This window comes from Geotrypetes seraphini, chromosome 11 (assembly GCF_902459505.1).
Source record: "Geotrypetes seraphini chromosome 11, aGeoSer1.1, whole genome shotgun sequence".
Lineage (NCBI taxonomy): Eukaryota > Metazoa > Chordata > Amphibia > Gymnophiona > Dermophiidae > Geotrypetes > Geotrypetes seraphini.
In genome coordinates this window covers 112,753,005-112,775,081 of record NC_047094.1, presented here as the reverse complement: position 1 = coordinate 112,775,081, position 22,077 = coordinate 112,753,005, and the positions used below count along the sequence as shown (strand labels likewise).

Below are 22,077 nucleotides of genomic sequence, written 5' to 3'. Positions count from 1 at the left end.
GCGTAGTTAGGGGCAGATCGGGTGCGGTTTTTGTTAGGTGCTGCTAGGCATCAGTAGATGCCTACCTTAGACACCTCAATTTAGGTGAGGTAAACCCTGGCTTACATTAGAGACATCTAAAACATAAGTTTGATTTTTTTAGCAGTGCCTAATGCATGATTGGCATATGTAGGCTTCGTTAACAGAAGTGGTTTAGAAAACAATTAAATTGACTTAAGTAATGACCCAAAATCTAATCAGGAACTTTGAATATCCCTCTCTGTCCCAACGGGTTCACAGTCTTAACTGTAGTACCTATGAAAGAAATAATTACTTCCGTTTACCTATATAGAGAGAAGGAAGAGGGAAAAGATAATACAATAAATCCAATATTATGGGTGTATAAAAGGCATATCGGAAGGGAAAATCTCAATATCAAAGAACCTGAAAGAAAAATCCTAAAAATAAAAGCAGGAAAAAAATAGCAAAGTTAAACAAGCCCAACAAAAAGAAAGCAATAAGAAATTTAAAAATAAACCCCAGTCAATCATTCTCACCACCCTCAGTCTCACTCAGCTTCTAATTCCATGTCCCCAGTCGAGCCAGGCTAGCCCGGGACAGTACCAAAAAAGTGACCCCCGCCGCTTCAATTTCCCTGCTCCTGAAAGGCTGGAACCAAATGCTGCAGCTCCGCCAGCCTGCTCCGAGATGGCAGAACGAAGAGAGGTGTTCCGTCCTCCCATGGGACTCCAGAAGAAGTCGTGGGCTGGGAGCTGGGTGTAAGAGGCATTCCCTGTGCCATTAGAGCAGTGCCACTGCAGCATAATCCATAAATGCTGGTTCATTTGAGATGGTTTGGTAGATGGACCCCCTTTTTGGCTTGTAGATCACACATCCGAGTCTCTCTGTGCTAATGTTTTGAACCAGCCGATAGAATCCCCAAGAAGAGCAGCTATGAGGAGAGATGAAAGAAAACACAGTTCCTTCAGAACCTGGCACGCTTTTTCTCCTCGTCGCAAGTGACTCTGCACCAGTGGGTGGGTCTTAAAGAAGTCCCTCCGTGCTGCTGTGTTGAACCAGCCGATAGAATCCCCAGAAAGAGCTGTATTTACACTCAAACAGTATGTCATTGTAGCACTTGTAAATACCAGTACTTACTTGTGGACAAAACCTCTATACAGTTCTACAATTATTTCTTAAATGTTCCAATTTGAGCCCAGTTTGCAAAAGCTCTCTTTGTTCCTTTTTATGACAATCATTGTTTATACACAGAAACTGAGATGTAGCGTTTCATTCTGATTTCCTAATACACAATATATTCTGAGCCATGACTTTACAGGTATAACCCCATCTTGTGCGTGCAATTCAGTGAGTTACATTTTCCCAGATCATTTAGGAGCAAGTTCTGGTTCCTCTGGTTTCCAATCCTGTCCTGGAGGACCACCAGCCAGTCAGGTATTTGGGATAGGCATGAGAGAGATTTGCACATAATGGAGGTGACAGGCATGCAAATCTGCCCCATGCATATTCATTAGGGCTATCCTGAAAATCTGACTGGCTGGTGATCCTCCAGGACAGGGTTGGGAACCACTGGTGCAGAGTGCAAAATTCCTCACCCCTCAGACCACACACAATTCTGCACATGCTGTATGGAATTCAGTGCAGACATCAGCAGTAGAGGAGGAAGTGAAAAGCTGCACAGCAGGTCACTTCCTCTTCCTGTGCCAGCTTAGACCCAACTGTTCATGTGAACCAATATCTTGCATGACTGTTTACTCACAATCTTCCAAGGGGCCTTTATTTCTATATCTTCCATTAACTAGTAGTTACACAGGAACTCCTCAGTAGGGGGCATTAGACTAGTTGATTTTATCTGAACCTGGTATACATACAGAGAATGTCACTCAATATAGTAACATAGTAGATAACGGCAGATAAAGACCCAAATGGCCCGTCCAGTCTGCCCAACCTGATTCAATCTTTAAAATTTTTTTTTTTTCTTCTTAGCTATTTCTGGCAAGAATCCAAAGCTCTACCTAGTACTGTTCTTAGGTTCCAACTACCAAAGTCTACGGCAAAACTCACTCCAGCCCATGTACAACCTCCCAGCCAATTGACACCTTCCCCAGCCCATCCTCAATCAAAAGCCCATATACAGACAGACCATATACAGTACTGTCCTTAGTTCTTCAATATTTACTATTCTTTTCTGATTCTAGATCCTTTGTGTTCATCCCACGCTTCTTTGAACTCAGTCACCGTTTTCCTCTCATCCACCTCTCTCGGGAGCGCATTCCAGGCATCCACCACCCTCTCTGTAAAACAGAATTTCCTTACATTGCTCTTGAGTCTACCACCCCTCAACCTCAAATTATGTCCTCTGGTTTTACCATTTTCCTTTCTCTGGAAAAGATTTTGCTTTATGTTAATACCTTTCAAGTACTTGAATGTCTGAATCTGTTCCTCCTTTCCTCTAGGGTATACATATTCAGGGCTTCCTCATACGTCTTTTGGCACAAACCTCCTATCATTTTCATTACCCTCCTCTGGACCGCTTCAAGTCTTCTTATGTCCTTCGCCAGATACGGGCTCCAAAGGTGGCAATGTAGTGTCTTAGCTGGCAGCTGCATCATCACCAAACCCTTCAGACACAGTGAATAAAAGCCAGAGCTGAAAATTGCAACTAGCTCTCTCCACATTCAAGCCATCTAATTTTATATGACTTGACATCGGTTATCCTTTATGGGCTACTGCTGCACCCCAGATTTCAGAATAGGATTTAAAGTCCGTTAAACAAATTCAGGCTTCTGGAAGTAAATATGGGTTTCGGGGTGTTTTTTTTTAATGAAAGACTACTTGGTGAACCATAAAATTATTTTGTATGATCATTACAACATACGTTATAATGAATTGTCATCTACATTCTGAACAGATACAGGGGGATTTTTTTCCTTAAAAAAAAAAAAAGGACCAATTTTAGACACCCAAAGCTAGCTCCAGTAGCATATAAATGCTCTCTAGTAGAAACTTACACCTGTATGTCAAGTGCATTTCCACCCAAATGAGATCTATATGCAGCTTGCATTAAAATAGCCAATATCTTTCAGTGTACATACATTTAAAACATATATAGGGCTCCTTTTACGAAGCTGAAAATCTACCACCTACTTAAAAGGAGGCAGTAGCAGCTAGCGAGCGCTATTCCGTGCATTAAGGCCCTAACGCACCTTCGTAAAAGGAGCCCATAGTCTCATTTTAGCCATTTTCCATATGTAAACATGCTTTAAATTACACCCTGCAGGTTTGTCAGTGCAGAGACACTGTATAGGCTGTTCTCATTTTTGATATCTTTCATGGTTGATGGCAACCCGCCTCAGATCTGAGCCCCCTAGAAAAAGACATTTTTACTGCTATGTGGCAATGTGTCACAAAATGTACCACCGGTACTTGTTACAATCTTCAATACAACTCAGTTTAAGCACTAAGAGATTTTGAGGAAGGCTATCCCAGGAAATGCCAAAAGTAATACAGAATCTGGGGGCCCAAGAATGAGAAGAAAAGCCTAGTAAAATGTTTTGTGCTATTTCTTTTTCTTCTGATCTGGGCAATCCAACAATTTGGTAAGAGAAATAGGCTAATTGCTACCTTGTTTGGCTGAAAGAGTGGGGATGCTGAAGAGTGCGCCCAAAATCCAATTTTTGTCCCCTACTTCAGCATCTCTTTTCTTTAGGTGACAGAATTCTTTTTAAACTTTTCCTCTTCCAACTGTAACAAACACCGAATCTAACACATCTGTGGCTTAAACTTGGGAAAATGAATAAAGCTCAAATTCAAACAACTGGAAATGGGGGAGAGGGACCAGAATGTGTGCCGTGAAATTTAGGGGGTATTTAAGATCAAAAACAGCCCTCAAAAACTAAACATGTCACTCATCGGTCACAAAGTACAATCATCAAAAAATGATTTTTAAGTTTAATACAAATTTTATACAAAGAAAATGTGAAAAAATACTTCCATATGCTAAAAGCAATTATGTTTCACAAATCAGGCCAGGTAGGCTTATTGACACAACTGTAATTCATGAATGTACTCTTGCCGTTTTTTTCGTCTGCTCGTCTAATGAGAAAACTAGCTGTAGACTGTACAAACCACATCCTTTATAAAGAATGGGAAAAATTAAACAACACTAAAATGTACAACAGAACTTACTGGAATGATATTATACAATTAAATTTGTCTCATATACATACATCACTTTTGTTTTGTTCAATGCCTTTGTTTTACACAACATACAAAATGGAGCTTGGGTATAAAATGTAACAGACGGGATTTTCCTGGGTCACTTTCTCTGAGATTGAACTGCTTCATGCTTGCGTAAAACCATAAAACTCCATCCAATAAATAGCACATGCTCTTGTCCAACTTCCAATGTCCTTCGACCATGACAATCTTCCACTCAGAAATGAATGTTGATTTTCATTTGAAAAGTCTATCAAAGTCCTTTTACGTAAAGTTTTATTCTAAGTGATTTTTGCATGAATGAGGCACAGTTAAAAAAAAACAAAAACAAAAAACAACCGGAATAAAAGATTATTCTATTATTGTTTGTAATATTTTAGATCTCAAGTAATCAGTACCATGAACTTTGTGACAATATGCTGAAATATGTTTATGTCTTCCCATCCCTTGTGAATAAATTCAACCTTTTCAAGCAGACCAGTCTCTGGAAAATTATTCAAAAAATTACTTTGTATGGTGTTTTCATGTATAGAAATTGAATGCTTCTCCGCAGACTTTTAAGGTTTAATAAAATGATTAGTAGAAGGTTGTCGATTTCAGTGGGGCAGAATAAAATTCTGTTTCACTGCTACTGGGTTTCAAAAGTCCACAATATGTTTTCAACCCCACTTACTTGCAAATTAAAATGCAAAACTTGGATTATCTGACCAAAACCAGGCAAATAAATTTGGTGTGCGCCTATCAGTTCAAAAAGTTAGTAAGGGGAATAATGGAGTCATCTTTTAACCACATCCAACAAACTTCATAAGTTAAAGTCAATACAAATATAAAAAGGAGATGGGACCCCCAATGTTCTCAACATACACAAATTGTACAGTATTTACAGGAGTACAACAGATTAGTATCACCCTTTTCTGTCCTTGGCTACTCAAAGCCAGATCTAATGCTTTACATTAATGTAGTGTAATCCACTTTGTACACATATACAAAGTTAAAGTCTCAACCTTGGAGGTTAGGTTGAAAAATAGTGATTTCACATTTCAGAAGTCTGGTTTCCATTTATTATGCCCCCCAGAAAGTCTGACTCTGCAAACTCGCATCCTCACACTCGACGAACTTGAACTGGCACTGTTGTCTGAACATACTGAACGCCCGTTCTCATTGCTACTGTCCCAGCACTAGGACTCACCACTACGGGAATGGTCTGGAAAATAAGAGAAAGAAAAAAAGTACATTACTCAGTTTCCTTGGTTTACAGTCCAATCTCTGTTTAAGTGCTGAGGGTTGTGACTGCCGGGAATGAATCTGATAAATTAGCTGCATATATTGAGTGCAATGCATAGAATTATAAATTTCTATTTCCATCCAAAAATTCAAATTCAATCATATTCTGCTAGAAGTCCTGTGAAATTCAAATATGATATTATTCTTTTATTTAGGAGTGAACAGTCTTCTGATATCCCTCTTTCTCTTCCATTTCCCATTCTCTCCTCCTTGCCTTTCCTCTCCCTCCTTCCTCCTCTCTCTCTTTCCTTCCCTTTGTAAGTCGCCTTGAGCCTGAATAGATATGTGCAATGCACAAATAGGAGATTAGATTAATGAATGTTTTCTTGTATGCTTGTTGTCTGTGTGGGTTTTAGGACTATTCTATCTAAAAATGGAGTTCTTTTTATTTATTTATTTTTCATTTGATTGTATTTTGTAAACCGCTAGATCAGTAAAATGAACGAGCGACATAACAAGATTAATAAACCATATAGCTTTGAGTTTCTCTCAGGGACTAGGTTTTAGTGACATGATTCCCAACCAACTCTGGAATGCAGAATTATCATTTGTAATTGTGCAAATACCCTCTCTCCCTCCCAAAATTTACAAATGTCTTGGGTTGTTTTTAACTATAAACATACTTTTTTTAATGTTACGTCTTTTTTTTCTTTTGGTCCAGAAGTTTTCAACCTGTTCCTCTGGACCTCCAATTGAATCAGAACCATAGCTGGGGTCCTGGTGCCACATGATTTCATCTTCACCACTAACAACGTATCTACTCACAGGTTCTGAATCCAGCCATTTGGTTCAGCCCTGGAGCCATGAGTCTGAGGGCTCCTTTTACTAAGGTGCGCTAGTGTTTATAGCACACACAGATTAGCGTGCGCTAACCATTAGCGTCTAGCACACAGGGCATTGCAGCGCATGCTATTCGGCATGTTAGAGCCCTAACGCAGCTTAGGAAAAGGAGCCCCGAGTCTTCCATCTTGGGCTGTGAACACTGCTTTCCCCACACCCAGCTTCCTTGATTTCTTTTTCAGCTTCTCTGATAGTTTGTCATATTTAAGGCCCAGTTTTCTGACTACATGTGAGCATGTTCAGTGCTGCATAGTGCATCTAGCAGAGCAGTAGAAATGTCTAGCAGGGTTACATTCGGTGTTTGTCATGTGTCTCTTTCACTTCCGAATTCTACTCTTTTTTCTCTCTCTCTCCCAAATATTTTAATCCAGTGAATCAAAGATTTTTCTGGAAGAGTATAGGTCGATGAGGGATTTGTATGAATTTCAATTACTTTTGCTTCTATTAAAATCTATTACTGTACTTATTTCTGTATATGCTGCCTTTCCCATACAGCTCAAAGAAAGTTCCTGGAACAATAGTTGTGCCAAAAACTTTAAAAAGCTGCTTTTCAACCATTGGCCAAATCATTCTCCTAAAGATTCTCTAAAATCATTCCATTCCCAGAAAGAACAGATACAGATTTTATGTAGCTTTTTAATTTTATTGCATAACCCAGAACTCACAGCATCAGATGTACAGTTGTTCTTTCACCAGATATGCTTAGGTCATATCCTGCCCTAGTCCTCCTTCCTCCATCCCATCATCAGCTAAGAGTGATAATCTGTAATGTAACTGTTAATTACTTGATACATGTTCCTCAGTTCTTCCACTCTTGTCTCATAATGGTCCTTTACCCCTACCCTCTCTTCTCCTTCCCTACCCTCTCTCCTCCTTCCCTACCCTCTCTCCTACTTCCCTTCCCTCAGGACCTAACACCCCTTTTATAACTATTCTTCTCTTCACTCACTTACTCATACAACATAGGCATAGAGCTATATTGTGATGGAAAGCAAAGCAGCAAAATTGCATAAGAAGGTACTCCTGACACCCCCCCCCCTTCCTGTTAACCTAACAATAATATCAGAGCCGAAAACCATAGATTTTATTCTGAATTACTCTTAGGATAATGGTTTATTGGTTTTAATGTACATTCTAATGAAATCTTGTGCAGTACACAAGCATACACAATAACTGAGGCTGTTCTAACTTTATATGAATACACGTCAGCAAACCAGAGCTGGCCCGTTCACTAGACAGCCACCAAGGGCAACATAATTTAGGTGATGGCATTGGCATTTGTCTCCAGTGTCTTCCCCTGTCCTCCCCCCCCCAAAAAAAAAAAAACAAAAAAAAAAAAACCCACAGTGGTGACCAGTATCCCTCTCCTTCTTTCCCACACTCCCTCCCAGATGTTTTTGGCATCTATGGAAAATGCATCACAGCAAGTGCAAAGCTTTGAGAATCCAGGTATGCTCAAGGCCTACCAGTTCCCATCTCCTCCAAAACAAGTTCAGAGCCGGTACTGCAGCAGACCCACCGTTTGGACCATATTTTTACAGAACAGTGTACCAAAAGCTTTGGCAAATCTAATGCAAAATCACTCCAGTGTATCCAATAATATTTATTAGAATATCATATCAACTTATAATGAAACCAGTGCTCGAGGCATGGAGGCAAAAACGAGGGGCGAACCCAAGACCACCCAATCATCGCATTTTTAATACATTTCAGTTGATATTCAAAAATACTTCACTCAGCTGTTGTACCCACAGTTATCACTATTTTATATAGAAATGGTTCAAAAAATGATTCAAAAAGCAGACTTATCTGGGATTTAAAATTTATAACTTAGTTTTTAAATAATTAGCATTTTGAAAATATTTTCTTGTATTTCAGAGACATTTCCACCTGTTGAAATAATGTTTTGAATTAAGATTTTGTTCCCTGACGCAGGATCGAAACGGGCCACGTCGAAACCTGTGATTTCAGATAAGTCTGCCTTTTGAATCATTTTTGAACCATTTCTATATAAAAAAAAGGACAACCTATGGGTACACAGCTGAATGAAGATTTTTGAATATCAACTGAAATGTATTAAAAATGCGATGATTGGGTGGTGAGGCGATAGATAGTCTTGGAGTTCGCCCCTCGTTTTTGCCTCCATGTCTCTGAGCACTGGTTTCATTATAAGTTGATAAAGATATCTAATAAATATTACTGAATACACAAGAGTGATTTTGCATTAGATTTGCCATAGTTCCTTTGATCACTCACATAATATCAGGCACTGAACTTCTGGTCCCCCTTATTGATTCATCCAACTATGAACGCTTTGACTGAAGATGAAATATTGCACAGCAAAACAAGTCTGTTTGTGCTGCACAAATGAAGGATTTATTTAATAGATCTTTAGAGACAAGAGAGGTTCCGCAGGCTTGGAGATGAGCGGATGTGGTCCCTCTTCACAAAAGCAGACACAGGAAAGCAGTGGGAACTGCAGGCCAGTAGGCCTCACATCGGTGATAGGAGAAATAAGAGAGTCACTGCTGTAGGAAAAGATAATTAATTTTCTAGAATCTGAAGGGTTGCAGGATCCGAGGCAACATGGCTTTGCCAAAGGAAAATCCTGCTAAACAAATCTGACTGATTTCCTTTACTAAGTGACCAAAGAATTGGATAAAAGATTTGTGCTAAATGTAATCGACTTAGACTTTAGCAAAGCTTTTGATAAGACTCTTGAATAAGCTGAGAGAACTGAAAGAACCTAAAGTGGTGAACTGGATCAGTACCTGGCTGCCCAATGGGTGACAAAAGGTGGTAGTAAATGGAATTTGCTCAGAGGAAAAGAAGGTGAGTAGTGGAGTGCCTCAGGGATCAATACTGTGGCCAATTATGTTTCATATATTTGTGAGAGACAATGCCGAAGAGTTAGAAGAAAAAGTTTGCCTTTTTGCAAATTAGACAAAATAGGCAGTAGAGTGGATACCCCAAAGGGAGTAGAAATCATGAAAAGAGATCTCCAAAAATTAGAATGTAAGGTGTGGTGGCGTGTTAGTCACTCTTCAAGGTAATATGTAGAAATTTTTTATTAGACTAACAATGTAGTTTTATGATTAGCTTTCGAAGGTAACCCTTTCTTCCTCAAATCAGAAATAAGCAATTGGTGGCAAAATCAATATATATATAAGGGAAACGTGAAAGCATTTCAGTGGTAGTTGGAGACAGAGAGATCTTTGCAAAGAAACTCAAACTGTTTTGACACCTCTCTATCTCCAACTACCACTGAAATGCTTTCACGTTCCCCTTATATATAGATAGATTTTGCCACCAATTGCTTATTTCTGATCTGAGGAAGAAGGGGTTACCTTTGAAAGCTAATCATAAAACTACATTGTTAGTCCAAGAGAAAAAGAATGGTCAAAGGTCTGGCAGTTAAATTTAAAGCAAAGAAGTGCAGAGTGATGCCCAAAGGAAATGTAGGAGATAGGAAGACAGAGATTGATAAGCACAGCTCAGGCGAGGGACTTTGGGGCGATGGTGTTTGACGATCACAAGGTTTCATAGTTTATTAAAATTAGATTAAATGCTTAATATAAAATTCAAAGCGTTGTACAATAAAATTGTTTAAAATATTCATTAGGGAACAAACTGCAAACAATATACATAACCATACATGGCAGACAAATTTGGAGGGGAAGAGGACAAGGAAACAAAAGGGAAAAAAGGGAAGAACTACCGTATTTTCGCGGATATAACGCGCACCTGTGTAAAACGCGCACAGGGGTATAGCGCGCAGAAATCACGATGATATGTACCAAAACTTTTCTATACCGCGCTCAGGCATATAACGCGCATGATGCCCGACGCTCCTTTCGCCCGCCCTGACTTTCCGTGCGCTGTCCCGACTCTCCGTTCACCCCCCCCTGACTTCCGTGCACTGTCCCCCCTTGAAGTCCTGTCCCCCTTGAAGGTCTGTCCCCATCCTGAAAGCCTGATGCCCCCCCCGACGTCCGATACATCCCCACCCCGGCAGGACCACTCGCACCCTCACCCCGAAGGACCGCCGACTCCCCAACAATATCGGGCCAGGAGGGAGCCCAAACCCTCCTGGCCACGGCGACCCCCTAACCCCACCCCGCACTACATTACGGGCAGGAGGATCCCAGGCCCTCCTGCCCTCGACGCAAACCCCCCTCCCCCCCCACCGACCGCCCCCCCCCCAAGAACCTCCGCCCGTCCCCCAGCCGACCGCGACCCCCCTGGCCGACCCCCACGACCCCCCCACCCCCCTTCCCCGTACCTTTGGAAGTTGGCCGGACAGACGGGAGCCAAACCGCCTGTCCGGCAGGCAGCCAACGAAGGAATGAGGCCGGATTGGCCCATCCGTCCTAAAGCTCCGCCTACTGGTGGGGCCTAAGGCGCGTGGGCCAATCAGAATAGGCCCTGGAGCCTTAGGTCCCACCTGGGGGCGCGGCCTGAGGCACATGGGCCAAACCCGACCATGTGTCTCAGGCCGCGCCCCCAGGTGGGACCTAAGGCTCCAGGGCCTATTCTGATTGGCCCACGCGCCTTAGGCCCCACCAGTAGGCGGAGCTTTAGGACGGATGGGCCAATCCGGCCTCATTCCTTCGTTGGCTGCCTGCCGGACAGGCGGGTTTGGCTCCCGTCTGTCCGGCCAACTTCCAAAGGTACGGGGAAGGGGGGTAGGGGGGTCGTGGGGGTCGGCCAGGGGGGTCGCGGGTCGGCTGGGGGGGCGGTCGGAGATTCTTGGGGGTGGGCCGGTCGTTGGAGGAGGGGGGTTTGCGTCGAGGGCAGGAGGGCCTAGGATCCCTCCTGCCCGTAATGTAGTGCGGGGTGGGGGTAGGGGGTCGCCGTGGCCAGGAGGGTTTGGGCTCCCTCCTGGCCCGATATTGTCGGGAAGTCGGCGGTCCTTCGGGGGGGGGGGGGATGTCTCGGACGTCGGGGAGTCGGCCGGGCAAGAGGGCTTGGGCTCCCTCTTGCTCCGATCGTGGATGCGGGTGCGGGTGGGAGCGCGTGCGAGCGGTCATTCGGGGTGGGGGTGCGAGCGGTCCTGCTGGGGGGGGTGAATCGGGCGTCGGGCGGGGTGGGAACTATGTTTAAAAACTTTTCTATACCGCGCTCAGGCATATAACGCGCGAGGGGTATGCGCGGGAGGTAAAATCGCGTATAACGCGCGCGTTATATCCGCGAAAATACGGTACTATTTATGAGAAAAGATAAACGGATAGAAACAGTAGGGTATGACAAGGTAGGGAATGCAAGAAAAAAAAAACTGAAAATAAAATAAAGATAAAGTTAATTTAAAAAGGATAAATCAGTCGTAGGCATCTTTAAAAAAAAAAGCATTTTAAACTACTCTTGAATCTATCCATATTTTGTTCTATTTTGATGTATAGAGGAAGAGAGTCCAAATTGAAGGAGCAGTGACTGAAAAGATAGTGGCCCGACGGGTGCCAATAATTTTTAATGACGGAACATTAAGAGTGTGTTGTGAGGCGGATCTTAGGGTTCTGGGGGGATCATATGGAATTAGAAGTCTGTCTATGAATGCGGGAACATTAGTCTGTAGAGTTTTGAAAGTTAAAAGAGCACTTTTTTTAAGTGATCCGATGTAGAATGGGTAACCAGTGTGCGTTCTTTGACAAAACTGTGGCCAAAGCCAGAATAATAACTGAGAAGTGAAGCCGGTGCCAGGTGGGCTTCTATGGTCTGTGCCCTGATCGTGGCTGAAGAGATAGGCCAATGCTGAGCCGACTTCTATGGTCTTTGCTCTGAAAATGGCAAGGACAAATCAAGTACACTATGATTTTATCTTGTTGGACAGACTGGATGGATCGTCTTATATGTTAATGAAACTTGGTACAATTGAATTCATAGTCATAAATGACTGCCTTGGTTAGAAACTGGTTGAGTAGAAGGCGACAGAAGGAAATGGGAATCACTAAGAGAAAAGGGATGTTACTAATGGTGTGCCGCAAGGTTCAGTTACTGGACCAGTTCTTTTCAACATTTTTGTAAGCAAAATTGCTGGAGAGGTGCCGGGTAAGGTTTGCCTCTTTGCAGATGATACCAAAATCTACAATACGGAAGACAACCCAGATGGTGTGGATGAGGAAGGACCTAGCAAAGCTTGAAGAATGGTCCGGAATTTGGCAGCTAAGATTTAGGGCTCCTTTTACGAAGCCGTGTTAGCGGCTTTAGCACGCACGACTTTTAATCATGCGCTAACCCCCGTGCTAGCTGAAAAACTAGCGCCTACTCAAGAGGAGGCAGTAGCGGCTAGCGTGTCCGGCAGTTTAGCATGTGGTATTTCACGTGTTAAACCGCTACTGCACCTTCGTAAAAGGAGCCCTTAATGTTTAAAAAAAAAAAAAAAAAATGCAGGGTCATGCATTTAGGTTGCAAAACCCAAGGGAATGGTACAGAATAGGGGGTAACGTATCTTTGGGAATGAAAGAGGAGTGGGACTTGGGTGTAATCATTTGCAATGGTTTTAAGGTGGCCAAACAGGTAGAAAAGGTGATAGCGAAACTAGAAGGAAATTTCAATGGCTAGGGAGGGAAATGGTCAGTAGGGAAAAGGAGGCGATAATGCCCCTGGTATAAGACTTTATTAAGATCTCATTTAGAATATTATGTATAGTTCAGGAGTAAGTATCTTCTACAAGATATAAACAGGATGGAGTCAGACCAGTGGATGGCTACTAAAATGGTCAGTGGTCTTCATCATAAAGGATATGAATCAGATTTAAAGAGCTCAATAAGTATACAGTAGTCCACTGAAATTCATATGGGTTCCATTCCAAAAACCCCCACGAGTTTTGAAAAACCACAAATGCGGTTTCTCACCTCTCAAAAGGCAGGGGAGGCAGGAGAGGGCAGCTGGAGCACCGGCGGGTAAAGAAAATCACTCTCGGTCTGCTCCGACAGCCTCTTCCTGTAGTAAAGTTGGGCTACACCAATCAGGAGCTGCTTTGACACGCAGCTCCTGATTGGTGTAGCCCAACTTTACTACAGGAAGAGGTGGTCGGAGCAGACCATGAATGAATGAGTCCGCGAACCTCAAATTTGGAACACTGTACTTTGGAAGAAAGGCAGGAGAACGGCAATATGACAGAGATGTTTAAATACCTCCATGGCATAAATGCCCAGGAGGCGAGTCTGTTTCAATTACAAGGAAGCTATGAAATGAGGGGGGCATAGGATGAAGGTGAAAGGGAACAGGCCCAGAAGTAAACTGAGGAAATATTTCTTCACAGAAAGGGTGGTGAATTCGTGGAATGACCTCGCAGTGAATTCAAGAAAGCTTTGCCAAGTACAGAAGATCTCAAAGGAAAGGAAGGGACAGGAGATGGCAGACTGGATAGGCAAATGGTCTTTTATCTCCGTTTCTGTTTCTCTGTTTTGTCTACAAAGACAGGTGAGAAAACCCAAAACACTGAATTAGTTCAATGCCAGGAACAATTAGATGGCAGATTTCAAATGACAATAGTTGTACTTACAATTGTGGGTTGAGTAGTTGGAATATACGTGGTGGTCTGCGGCACTGGGACCAGTTTTATAGGCTGGCTGCTTGTCACACCTGTTGCTATCTGCAAAGACAGCACAGGTAACCTCAGTCCAAATTTGCAGCAAGGGTTCTGCTTATTTCATTTTATTTTTACAAGTAAGTTCTCTTAGTTGTCCTGCTTGTTAGAAATTTCAAAATTGATGAATGCACAGGCCCTTTTGCAGAAATCAAATGCACTGTATGAAAATGATCAATGTACAAAGCAAAGTGTTACTGCACGCTTCAAACAGGGAAATAGCTCTGAATTGGATGAAAGTCATTTTTCTAACAGAAGAAGGCTTCAACATGCAATTATTTGGTAAATAATTTGCTGGGAATGAGTTTGCTACTTTGTTTCCAACAGAGTGTAAGAACATCCAATATTTCCATATTAGGGATATGTCATTTCAAGATAACAATATTTGTTAATTCGTTTTGTGTCAGTTCCCATCTGAATTAAGGGGATCAATTCTCAAAGGAAGTTGTATGTTTATAGGCAACTGGTAAATATATAATTTCCCAAAAGCTACATGGATAGTGATAAAACATCTAACTGTCCTGGCATCATCTGTGTAGTAATGGGAAAGGGAAGGGCGGAGCCTAAAAATTATCCAAATAGTACTAGTGATCATTCATCATATGTATCATTTTTAAGTTTTCTGAATAAATGGATGCCGATGGTGGCAATCAATGACCAATAAAGTACTCCCCTGATAGTCGCGGGGGTTCCGTTCCAGGAACCCCCGCGAATATCAAAAAAATGTGAATACAGTTTTTCGTCTGGGGAGGCAGGAAATCACTCACAGTATGCTCTGATCGCCTCTTCCTGTACTAAAGTCGGGCTACACCAATCAAGAGCTGCTTTGACACGCAGCTCCTGATTGGTGAAGCCTGACTTTAGTACATGAAGAGGCGGTCGGAGAATACCGTGAATGAGTGAAACCGCAAATTTGCGGGGGAACACTCTATATAAATTCAATAGCCACGAATATACGTATTTAATAATAATAATTTTATTTTTATATACCGCCAAAGCCATAGTAGTTCGAGGCGGTTTACAACAAGAAGAGCTGGACAGTCAGCGAAAAACAACAATGAAGACTTTGGTTACATAAAGTCACAATGTAGGGAAATCAAGAATAGGTGATAGGAGTACAGTGGAAGGTTTAAGAGTTCTTGGATACGCTATTTATTAAATTTAGAGGTCATCTACGAACGTGGAGATGATGCGGTATACAAACCTAAGGATTAGATTAGATTAGATTGTTGACTACTATCTCCTGCTAATAAAGTACATACTATCAGAAATATGAAAAGCAGTTCTATCATCTAGAACTCGTAATTATACGTCCCTTGTGTGCGTAAATGTCTGGACTACCAGCACTTGTTTGTACCAAAAGGGAACCTAAGTGCTATTCTGGGAACCGTGCGTCTAACTTACGTAGCCCATAAATGCAAGTGGGGTGTGCACATGGGCAAAGAATGGGTGGGGCTCCCACTTATATGCTTAGGGCTGGAGTCAGTAAATGGCGCCCAAACGTGGGTGCTGGGAAAAATCAGCGCTATTTTATAAAGAACGCTCTGGTACGATCACCCTTCATGAAATTGCATAGAGCCAATTTCCACGACAAAATAAGAGGCCAGGACTTATGCCTGCTGAAGCCAAGTTGGGTGTGCATCCCTCCAATCCTGTAACGAACTGTGCAACTTTTGGGGAATGCCCTCTTCTGGTTTGCGCACAAGAGGATTTAGCCCACTTCTTTAAAGAATTGCGCACAGGAGATCACGTGATGCTGTGAGCTGAACGGCTGTGTGCTTGTTCAGCTCCGGAGCCCTGCACATCTATAAACAGCAATTAACGCACAGACGCGGGTTATTTCGGCTCCCCACAACCGGCGGAATGGGTGAACATTACATGGACAGGTTTCTGGCTCACTCACCCGCCGCCATGACAACTAAATCGGCGAAAAAGGATCGTGAAAAAGCGTGGCCCGGCGAAGACAAGATGGCGGCCGTGCCGCGTGCAGACGCATCGGCGGCAATTTTTTCACCTGAAACGCTATCGGAACTGCAACGGGTGATAATACAAGCGCTGGGGCCGCGCATGGAATCGATCTCCACTCAGCTGACCAAGTTAGAGAATTTATTGGAGGATAATGCTAAGCGCGTGACAGACCTGGAGACGCGAGTGTCAGCGGTGGAGGACGGGGCACTAGCAATGGACGCTACAGTGACAACTCTGACAACACAGCTCCGTTCCTGCCAAGATAAACTTGAGGATCTAGAAAATAGGTCTCGTCGAGGGAACCTGCGATTTATAGGCCTCCCGGAGACTATATCAGACACTGTACTCCTCTCGATGGTGGAATCCTGGCTGGCCAGCGAGCTCCCAATGCCATCCTCTTTAGGCCCGGCCCGCTTTGAGCGGGTGCACCGTGTGGGCCCCCGAGCAGGAACAGACCAAAGACCAAGAGTAGTCATTGGCAAACTTCATAATTATAGACATAAGGTGGAGCTGCTGCGTGCCTTTTTTAGCTAAAAGAGAATCTTTGCAATATGAATCCTCGCCGGTGCGCATAGGGCAGGATTACTCTGCAGCGCTTACTGAAAAGCGTAAAGTCTTTCATCCTCTCTGCTCTAAACTTGTGGAACAAAAGAAACGCTTTATGTTTCTCTATCCTGCAGTTTTGAAAATTTATCACAATGGAAAGTGGCATGTATTTGACTCTGCGGATCTAGCGGGAGAGTTTATTAATCGCCCTGAATCTCCACCTGGAGCTGTCTGATTACAATGTACTTTATTCATGTAAAAACCAGTGATGGGAGTTTATAACAATTGATTGAATGTTGCTTACTGTTTGTGCATCTTGATAGGCATATTTCAAGAGGGCAGGGCTCTGATAGCCTCTGCGATGTGATCTGCTAACCTAAGGCCTGGTGGGTTTTGGGTTAGTGCAAGAACCAGATGGGTAGGGGATTGGAGAGAGGGGGGAGGTGGGTGGGAAGGGGGGGGATAGCTAGGATAGGGTTTAAAGGGAGGGGGGGAGTTAGATTTTGGGATTTGGGGAGAATTGTATACTACTGTGAGTTTCTTTCTGGTGCAGTTCCTGGGTGCTTTTCCTATACATTTCCATTGCTGAAAATATTGGTGTGTTTGTTGTGGGGTTCTCTCTGGTATGGCTGGGAGCCGGGGGGACCTATTCTGAGACACTGGACATGGTATCATTTTCGGGTATATTCATGATTCCTCAGCCTTTTCATATCCTATCTTGGAATGTGGGTGGTATTACTTCCCCAGTGAAGCGTAGTAAAATCCTTCAGCGTCTTCAACATCACAAAGCAGATCTGGCATGTCTTCAGGAGACCAGGCTTTCGGATCTTGAACACGCTAAGCTCTTAAGAAGTTGGGTGGGACAGGTTTTCTATACATCATCTACAACCAAAAAAGCTGGAGTGGTGCTGCTAGTCAGAAAGGGGTTCCCGGGGAAGGTGGAACAACTTTACCGGGACACATTGGGGAGGACATTACTTTGTAGGGTCACCATGTCAGGATCATTATTTACTTTACTAATGATATACGCTCCCAACCAATATGACCATTCCTTTTTCAAGTCCCTGGTGGGGGCCGGCCTGCGCGATCCTGCTAATCCCCTGATACTGATGGGTGACCTTAACCAGGTGCTGGATCCTACTATGGATAGAACGGGCCCGGGGCCTTTCCAGTCCTGTGGTCCTACTAAGGGAATACCTTACTTGTGTGACACATTAGACTTAATTGACCCTTGGCAAGTGATGCATCCCACGGAACGTGACTATACACATCAGTCCCAGGCACACCACACGTTTTCTCGAAAAGATTACATCCTGACCTCTTCCGCATTCTTACCTAAAATACAGACTTCAGCGGTGCCCTTTCGGTATCTGACCACTGTCCAATATGGATTGACGTCTTGAGAGACACAGACTTTGGGTCTGGTGGGACCTGGAGGTTTCCGTCTTACCTATTTAACAATTTGAACTTTAAGAAATATCTCACATAGAAATGGGATGACTATGTGACCTTCAACTCACAGCATCAGGACAGACCATTACTGTTTTGGGAGGCGGCTAAATCCGTACTTCGGGGGGACATCATATCTTACGTCAGTGCACATAGACACCGGATCTCCCGGGGCATTTTACAGTTAGAGCGTGAATACCAACGTCATAAACGTGCCCACATTGCGCACCCTACACAGAAATCTCAGGAGGCCCTGACGGCAGCGCAGGTTGCTTTGAACACCTTATTACATGAACGCACTCAACATTACTTTCATTACTGTAAATATAAATTTTTCAGATATGGCAATAGAACAGGGCGCTTGTTGGCTAATTTGACTAAACCTCGTCGCCCAAACCGCTACATTTCTCGGATCCTACTGGGTTCGGGTAAGGAATTAACTTCCACCCCTGAGATTGCAGATGGCTTTTTACAGCATTTTAGGGACTTTTACGCATCTAGGGACGGTCGGGGAGGACCTGAGGTGGAGGACTATTTGATGGATGCAGGGGTCCCTAGATTGTCATCCCCAGATAGAACCTTTTTGAATCGCCCCATTCAGGGTAAGGAGATGCAGTTAGCTATTAAACAGCTTAAAGGGGGCACCTCACCTGGCCCAGATGGATTTTCCCCAGAGTTCTACAAACTTCTTAATCCTTCCCTCTGTGGTCCTCTGGAGGCATACTATAATGCGGCACTAGAGGGTGGATCCCTTCCCTTAGGGGCTAATCAGGCCTTTATTACTTTAATACCTAAACCGGGCAAACCGGAGACAGACCTAGAATCATACCGGCCTATCTCTCTAATTAATGTCGACATCAAAATTTTAGATAAAATATTAGCTAATAGATTATCCACTTTACTGCCGAACATGATAGTGCCAGAACAAGTGGGATTCGTACAAAATCGTCACTCGGTCACCAAAGTTCGCAGGTTACTTGCTGCATTACAGCGCACTAAGGACTCTGGCACACAGGGGATATTGGTGGGACTAGATGCCGCTAAGACATTTGACTAGGTTAACTGGACATACTTGTTCCAAGTGCTTACTTATATGGGTTTTGATGGGTGGTTCCTCGATATGCTAAATCTGCTTTATACTGACCCTACAGCCAGTATTTTGGTAAATGGTACCCGTTCTCCCATATTCAAGATAGAGCGTGGCACGCGTCAAGGCAGCCCGCTTTCCCCCTTGCTCTTCTTATTGTACTTAGACCCCTTACTGCGCACCATCCAGCGGGACGATGTCTTGCAGGGCATGCCTGAGGGGGATTCCCAACTACGAGTATTGGCTTATGCTGATGATATCTTATTAACTCTAGGATCTCCGGATGCCTCTCTTCCCAGGGCCTTAGACATAATAGATGAATTTAATATGTACTCAGGTATGAAATTGAATAAATCTAAATCCTTGGTATTGCCCTTGACTCCGGAGGTGCGGACGCACTGGCGGGGTACTTTTCCTTTAGTATGGGCGACAGGGCATATTATATATTTGGGTATATTGATTTCTGCAGATCCTACACAATTGTATTCCATAAATATAGATCCTTTGATTTTAACAACGGTTCAAAAATTGGAGAATTGGCGGGTCTATCCACTATCTCTACTGGGTAAAATAGCATTGTATAACATGGTGTTGGTGCCTCAATGGCTTTATGTATTCCAAATGATCCCTGTGTTACTTTCTGCTCGTCATGATAAACTGATTGGGAAGAGTTTACAGAGGTTTTTGTGGAATGGGAGGAGGGCTCGTTTATCCTTGTCTCATCTGGCCCGCCCTTGGGATCGAGGTGGATTTGGGCTCCGCAATCTTAAGTTACTGTCTTGGGCGTGTCAGATGAGACATCTGAATGATTGGTTTCGAGGCACTGGACATTTCTCCGCCCCTGAACCTGAACTTTTACTTTGTGCACCTTATCACTTTAGTTATCTGCTTCATGTCTTTACATTACCGAAGCGGACATCATCTGCACGGGACCTTTTTCTCATGCCTTTGAGACGTCTATGGAGGACACTGTGTCATCAACTTCGGCTCTCATTCTAGGTGACACCTTACTTACCTTTGCGGGGTAACGGAGCATTCAGAGCGGGCCTGGACTTGGAGTCCTCAGGGGTGTGGACTTCAAGATCTAACCAATACCTGTTTCAGGTGTTCCATTCTTTGGGTTCCTTGAAAACGTTTGAGGAGCTCCGGCGCGACCATGGCTGGAGGTCTACTGACTGGCTTTCCTACCTTCAGCTATCTTCATACGTGAATTCCTTACCGCGAGCCTCCCTCACTGATTGTTGTATGGAGTCCATCTCTGAAGCGTTGAGTCTCTCGGCCCAGGTACCGATTCCACTGCGATTTCACCATTGTCATCTTCAGGAACAATTGGGGGAACCTTCTTATGACACTATTGCATTACGATGGACTCAGGACTTTCCTTGTGAGGTGACTGCTTCTATGATCCGCAGGGGGTCACTTTGGGCGGTCCGGGTGACCCGCAATGTACTTTTGTTTGAACTCAATTACAAATTTCTTCACCGGCTCTACAGATCTACTTCCTACCAATTTTGTGCTAAAATGTGCACGTCAGACCAATGTCTTAAGTGTCTCTACTCACCATCCACTTTGGGTCACCAATTCTGGTCCTGTGCTAGGATCTCAGCGTTCTGGCATTAGCTAAACTTACATGTTCAACTCATGTGGACTTACAATTTTACTCTAGCTCCGATTATGCTATTTACATTGGAAAGTATTCCTCTGTCTGCACTGAAGGGATTTCGAAGTTTTCTGTCCAAGGCAGTCTTGTTGGGGAAAAAGGCAATCTTGCTCTGTTGGATAACTGCTGATTCTCCGACCCTCTCTCGATGGCGCACGCTCATGATTCACCAAGCTTCTATGGAGCGACTCGGCTTCTCTTCATTGGACTCTGCACAGGGACGGTCATTTAGCACATGTTGGTTACCTTTTTGTGACACATTGACGCCTAGAACACGTAGTCATATACTGAATGTTTAATGTATTTCTGGGAACTGCATCGGATTGTGCTGGGTATTTTGTTTTGGTTAGGGAATGGGGATGGGAGGGTGGGATGTTGGGAGGGTGACATATTTGGTACATGGTGAAGTTGTGATGGATCTTGGTATTCATACTGTATTGTTGTACACCGTGGCTGTTTGTGAGTTTGTAATTCTTTTCTGAAAATTCAATAAAATATATTTGTGAAAAAAAAAAAAGAATTGCGCAGAGGCCGTTGCATGCGCAACTTCTAATTAATACCAATTGACACCAATAATTGGCTGTTAATGACTCATTAATTAATTTGGGAAGCCTTTAAAGAATCCAGGGGGCATCTCACAGAATATGGCACGTTACACATGTCCCTGTCAGTTAGGCACCCACAGTTACGCCAGGTCTTTGGCTGGTATAACGGTAGGTGAAGAAGTCAACCGAGTTTTATGCTGGTATTCTATAACAGAACAAGGGCACAAGATCCTCTTTCAAAACAGACTTCTATTGTGCAGCCTTCAGGCATCGAAATGAAGGTGCCTCATTGTAGAATTGCCCCATAGTTTATGAAAACAAAAACTGCGATAGATGAATCATTAGCTGAAATGCCTCAAGGACACAAAACAATTTTTCCAAGAACTGTTAAGCTGGTAGCAATATCTTTCCCTATTCATCCTCTAGCCATTATTATTATTACCTGAACTGCAATGCTCTTAATAAGCATATACAGTATTTGAAAGTGTTTTTCCTAGTACAAGATCCTTTATCTGAAATTCCAAAGAATGAAAAGCTTGGGAAATCAAAATTTTACACTTCATTTATGTTTGAAGGTACTGCTCTAGTCCCATAGTTTGGAACATGTTTGTTAGAAACCTCAACTAACACACTCTCAATCCCCCCTCCCTCACCCCAAAGCACCAGCACGGCAGCGGTCCAGAGCCACAAAGCCCTCCTCCCTCAAGCCCCAATGTGAGCCGTGAACCCCCCCCTCCCTCCCTTCCTCAATTTAAGTGCAGCGGTCAACAGGCGGCAGCCTCAAAACAGGCTGCTCACAGCCAGCCCTGGCAGGGCCTTGCCCCTAATGTATCGGAAGTGACGTATCGGAGGAAAAGTTCTGCCAGGGCAGCCTGTGCCTCCTGCTGACTGC

At 43.5% G+C, this 22,077-nt stretch overlaps 1 protein-coding gene across 7 annotated transcripts in view; it reads right to left on the bottom strand.

The window, feature by feature from the left end:
- Positions 1–3,933: 3,933 nt before the first annotated feature.
- The window catches only part of ZMYND8 (zinc finger MYND-type containing 8), a 191,582-nt gene continuing 173,438 nt past the window's right edge, over positions 3,934–22,077 (bottom strand). For 6 of the 7 annotated variants that reach the window (XM_033963697.1, XM_033963693.1, XM_033963694.1 and 3 more), the window contains 2 exons: positions 13,847–13,936; positions 3,934–5,422 (listed from right to left, as the gene is read on the bottom strand). In XM_033963697.1, coding sequence (XP_033819588.1) covers positions 5,321–5,422; positions 13,847–13,936 — 192 coding nt within the window. In that variant the 3' untranslated portion in view covers positions 3,934–5,320. The remainder of the gene's footprint in view (positions 5,423–13,846; positions 13,937–22,077) is intronic. The other variant, XM_033963695.1, reaches the window with a different exon arrangement.